Below are 5,169 nucleotides of genomic sequence, written 5' to 3'. Positions count from 1 at the left end.
CACTTATTTACATCAAATCAAATAATTTATACATAAAAGATATATTCTCTCCGTTTAAATTTATATGAACTTAATTCTTATTTAGGACACTTCGAAAAGAATAAACTCATTCTTAATCATAGAATTCAATATCATATACTTACAATCACAAGTTTTAAACTCTAACTTTATGTCCAATCACTATCTATTTCATAAAAATCGAAAGCGAGGGAGTATAAGTTTTTACCATACAAACATAGCCCCACCTCCGATGTCCTACCATACCAGCAAAGCATGCCCTCCTTTTCCACCCTTTCACCTACCACTATTACAACTCTTGAGCAAACTCTATAATATCATACATCTAGAAATTATTACAGACTCCATTTCCTATCAAATTTCATCAAAGTAACACGAATTTTGAATAGCTCCATTTTGAACTCATTCTAATTAGAGCAAGTTCCCTAATTTCTTCTTAAATCCATCACTGAAATTTCATCAAAAATCACATCTTTACTCAAATTTAGTCCAAAAAATAAGTATAATGAAGAAACTCAAAAGCTTTTACAAAAAACTCAAACATCCACCGATAATGGAAAGCAAATGGATCTATCCACTTGCAATAGCCTCAATTGTTTCCATTTTCATCGTATTCCTTACAACCTTAATTTCACCAAATGGCACTCCTTTAATACCCCTTTCCATTTTCGTCGAATCAAAGCTTCAATCTTTACCCATTTCCGACGCTTCCCCGCCGCCACGTTTCGCCTACTTAATCTCCGGCTCCGCCGGCGACGGCGGCATGCTGAAACGGACCCTTCAAGCTCTGTACCACCCCAATAACCATTACGTAGTGCACCTTGATGCTGAGTCATCAGCTGAGGAGAGACTTGATTTGCATAATTTTGTGTTTAATCACAAAATTTTTGCTAAATTCACGAATGTAAAAATGATTAGTAAAGCTAATCTTGTTACTTACCGTGGGCCCACTATGGTGGCTAATACTTTACATGCTGCTGCTATATTGTTGAAAGAAGGGGGTGAATGGGATTGGTTTATCAATTTAAGTGCTTCTGATTACCCACTTGTTACTCAAGATGGTAAGTGTGAGTTCCTTTTTTCTTGTGAATTTTGCTGAGAGGCGGATTTAGAACGAGTTCAATTGTGATTCTATTGCTTTCTGTTCAAACTATATACATTCAGATGCTAAAACTTATTAAAATATATTCATGTACTATTATTACACTCGTTCTGAACTCACAGATTTCTGGTCCTGGATTCGCCTCTAATTATGCTTATTGAGATTTTCAGTTGGTTATGGTTGAATCTTTTACTAATGGGGTTTGGCTGTTGAATTCTTTTGGTTCATTAGATCTAATTCATACATTTTCGCATATACCACGGGATCTTAACTTCATTGATCATACTAGTGACATTGGCTGGAAAGAGTAAGCAAAGTTTCCATGTTTCCTTATTTTGGATGGGATATACAGCATTACTTGGGTGATGTTTGAATTTTTTTTTTTTTGGTTTATATTGCTGAAGGTTTCAAAGGGAAAAGCCAATCATTGTTGATCCGGGGTTGTATTTGAATAAGAAATCCGATGTTTTCTGGATTAGACAGAGAAGAAGTGTGCCAACAGCTTTTAAGCTTTTTACAGGTGAATTTTCTATCGTTTACTTCTGTGCTTAGGCTGAAAGATTTGAACTCTTTTTGTCCATGTTATGCTTCACATATGCTGCCGTGTTGATTACATTCCAACCCGCTGTTTGCTATAATGAATTGTCTTGAATTCTTTCTATTGTAAGATCTCTTAATAAATGAGGTTTTTGCTAGGTAAAATTTGAAAAATTGACAGATCAAATTCCCTTAGCAGAAAAATATACAGCAGTTCCTCTGTATATGTCTAGCTCCATTTGCCTCTGTGTGCTAGCTGTGATCTTACACCAGTAAATCCAAATTCTGACTTGCTGGTAGAGTTTTAGTTTTTACCACATAGGGAAAATCCGTTGGATAGGGAGTCCTTTTTTCTTATGAATCGAGAGATGCTTGAGGATTTTACATTTCATACTATAAACAATTTCGACCATTGTGCCTAATGCAGTTAGAGTTTTGCCTTTGACTTCTGTCCCAGGCAACATGCTGGATGAGCAAACTTTGATAGATTAAAAGTTACGCACATTAGTTTTTGTTCCGCAGCATATTATGCATGTTGCAGTTGTCAGGATTGATTGGCAGAAGTGGATTAGAAAGCTGTTTGATAATATATGCTCCCTCTGTCCCGTTTTATGTGGCACACTTTACTTTTTAGTTTGTCCAAAAGAATGACACCTTTGTATATTTAGAAACTATTTAACTTTAAACATCTCATTCTACCCTAATGAGATGACTATAGCCACACAAATGTTTTTACACTACAAGTTTCAAAAGTTTTCTTTTCCTCAACTCTGTTAGTCAAACAATGCCACATAAATTTTGGACGGAGAGAGTAACACAGGAACAGCTCCTATATATAATTTTTTGATTAGGTAAATAACTTTATTAATGTTGCGAACATCTCTCATATACAAGTAGTATACAAAAAAAGTAAAGAATCTACAAAAGGATATGATTCTCTATGAAAGATTACCAATTCTCTATACAAATCGGAACCTCAGGGATGCACCAAAAGTTTACTCGGAATAAGAGGCTATTTTTCAAATGTAGTAAGTCATTCTTTATCCCATCTAAAATTCTCCTATTTCTCTCATTCCATATAATCCATATGAGTGCCAATAGGGTAACATCCCACGCCTTGCTTGTCCTCGTCCGGAAAAGTTTTCCATAAGCCCTACTGAACAGTGCCTGGCATTGTCCATTGTATCCTGAACCATCTCAAAATCTCCCATCACAAGTGCATTGCTAGCTGGCAATGCAAAAGGAGGTGATCCACGTCCTAGCCTAGTTCTTGAATTCTTGCACATAAAACGCCACCTAGTATAGGTGATCCTTCACTTCCTCGCTGCCAACCAAGTGAAAAAACACATCTTTCTTGTCGCCCTGGGTTTTCATACCCTGTGGTCTATATTGTATATGCCATTTGGTATCACCTTGGATTTTCTTGTGCTTTTCCATCCTACAGTGTGATGGACAGTTTCAACCAAGAAAATGTTTAAATGTTTGTACTGACACATTTTATTAGGAGCAAATTTACATTGTTTATTCGAGTAGTACTCACTTTGACGACCTGATGAACGGTTTATTTTTCATCTAATTGTATTTTGGTGTACTCATTGTTTGAAGATTATCAGGTGTTTACAAGTAAAGTTTTTGAAGGCTCATCTGTTATATTCTACATAAGCTTGTAGGCAGCTGTATATTTCTATTTGACATGAAGTTTGGACTTTGGAAGGAGTGTTCTTATTTAAGGAAATTTGTCATTTATTCCTTTACTTTTATTAATGATTATCTTGACAGGGGCTGGAAGGGATAAGATCATGAGCAAGACTTAACATATGGAACACCTGCTTCATTTTGTTCCTCGTCTAGATTTTTATTGCTGTTAACACTTCACAAAATTTCTAAAACTTTGTTCTTGCCTCTTTACAGGGTCTGCTTGGACGGCCCTTTCTCGACCCTTCATTGACTTCTGCATATGGGGTTGGGACAACTTGCCTCGAACTGTACTTATGTACTATGCAAACTTCATCTCAACTCCAGAAGGCTATTTCCACACTGTCATCTGTAACGCTCAGGAGTTCTGCAATACCACAGTAAACAGTGATCTGCACTATATATCGTGGGATAACCCTCCAAAGCAGCATCCTCATTACCTTACACTTGATGACATGCAAAGAATGGTTGACAGTAATGCCCCATTTGCGAGAAAGTTCCATCAAGATGATCCAGTGCTTGACAACATTGATTCTGAACTCCTGTTTCGAGGTCAAGACATGTTTGTCCCCGGTGGCTGGTGCATAGGGAATCGGGAGAATGGGACAGATCCATGCTCCGTAGTGGGTAATATCACATTCCTCAGACCTACTGCAGGGGCAAGGAGATTGGAAAATCTGATTGGCTCTCTCTTATCAAATGACAATTTTCGGTCCAGGCAATGCATATAGTGAAACCAAGTTTTTTGAAAGTAGATTTCTTTGTGATAGTCTTCATACAGAAGAAACAGGTGATGTTATGAGTTGGCAGTTTTCTTCGCAAGAGTGAAGACTTCTCCGAAGGTACAATATATCGTTTGCTGGTCATACTGCAGGAAGAAGTAGAATATAGAGTATTGCCCCAGAAACATGAGGGCACGTGAATCCGGTCGCGTTTTCCTGCTCTATCAACGTTCACCTACTTGCCCTGTATCGACATGGGATTTGCAATTCCCTTATACGTACTAGGATGGAGCATTTTTGGAGTGTGAACAACCAGGGGAAGGAAAGAACGTGTAACCGATCTGGTGAGAGGTATTTTTTTTTTTTTTGTAAACAATATTAAATAGAATATACTTTATGCAAATGATCGGATCTTGGAACTCTTTCTTCTGCGTATTTTTGCTTTACTTTTTTAATCTCTTTTTGGAGGGGGGAGGGGGAGTTTGTTGGTGGTGACTGGTGAGTGAATGTATCATAATCTGCACTGCTGTTTTTTGTTATCAGAGACTGTCTGTGTTTTGCAGCTTACACTGTCTGTCTATAAAAGTTAAAACTCTTTCAACATATACACATTGGGTATTTTTCTGCTTGGTACTTATGAAATTTTCCATCAAAGGGAATTTCTGGTTTTGCATGGCACACATTTGTGATTGGATAGAATGATGTGGAGCATAGCCTGGTTGAGCAAGAACCTAGCATTGTGTGATTAGAGAGTAGACAGACAAACTTGTTTTCATGTTCAAGAACACAGCTGTAGGAGGCATGCGACGTAAGTTTAGACTAGTTGGTGAAGAATAACAAATAGAGGGAGCAAGGGAGCTAAGAGTTAATTCTATTTCCACCGTTAAATAGGCCATGAGGTAACATAGTATATGTTTTTTTTCAAGATTAAGCACTAGACACCCCCTAATTCAACATCAGACAGTTACTATGCCCCATTGCAAGCCAGCATCCATATTTTGGCACCTGCAAAAAATAATAATTAAAATAGTGCGCAAACAAAAAGAAGCATTGTAGAGAAATTATTATAGTTCCAAGGTGAAAAAAGGGACATAC

At 37.2% G+C, this 5,169-nt stretch overlaps 1 protein-coding gene across 2 annotated transcripts; it reads left to right on the top strand.

Moving 5' to 3' along the window:
• The first annotated feature begins 343 nt into the window (after positions 1-343).
• Positions 344-4,679, top strand: LOC104219751 (beta-glucuronosyltransferase GlcAT14B-like). 2 transcript variants are annotated; one of them, XM_009770477.2, is made up of 4 exons: positions 344-1,079; positions 1,352-1,427; positions 1,525-1,640; positions 3,569-4,679. In XM_009770477.2, the coding sequence occupies exons 1-4, from the start codon at positions 524-526 to the stop codon at positions 4,081-4,083; spliced, it is 1,263 nt and encodes a 420-aa protein (XP_009768779.1). In that variant the 5' UTR covers positions 344-523; the 3' UTR covers positions 4,084-4,679. The 2 variants fall into 2 exon arrangements, with proteins under 2 accessions (XP_009768779.1, XP_070012520.1); XM_070156419.1 differs by having other exon boundaries at positions 358-1,085.
• Positions 4,680-5,169: the final 490 nt, after the last annotated feature.

The sequence above is a fragment of the Nicotiana sylvestris genome, chromosome 9 (genome assembly GCF_000393655.2).
Source record: "Nicotiana sylvestris chromosome 9, ASM39365v2, whole genome shotgun sequence".
NCBI classification, from domain to species: domain Eukaryota; kingdom Viridiplantae; phylum Streptophyta; class Magnoliopsida; order Solanales; family Solanaceae; genus Nicotiana; species Nicotiana sylvestris.
The sequence above is the reverse complement of the archived record's forward strand: the minus strand, read 5'-3'. Positions and strand labels throughout refer to the sequence as shown.

Bases quoted from the DNA above. Each gene is read 5' to 3' on its own strand.
- LOC104219751 (XM_070156419.1), top strand. From the start codon at position 524: ATGAAGAAACTCAAAAGCTTTTACAAAAAACTCAAACATCCACCGATA. The intron at 1,086-1,351 runs GTGAGTTCCTTT...TTGGTTCATTAG, and splicing joins TGTTACTCAAGATGGTAAGT to ATCTAATTCATACATTTTCG. The intron at 1,641-3,568 runs GTGAATTTTCTA...GCCTCTTTACAG, and splicing joins AGCTTTTAAGCTTTTTACAG to GGTCTGCTTGGACGGCCCTT.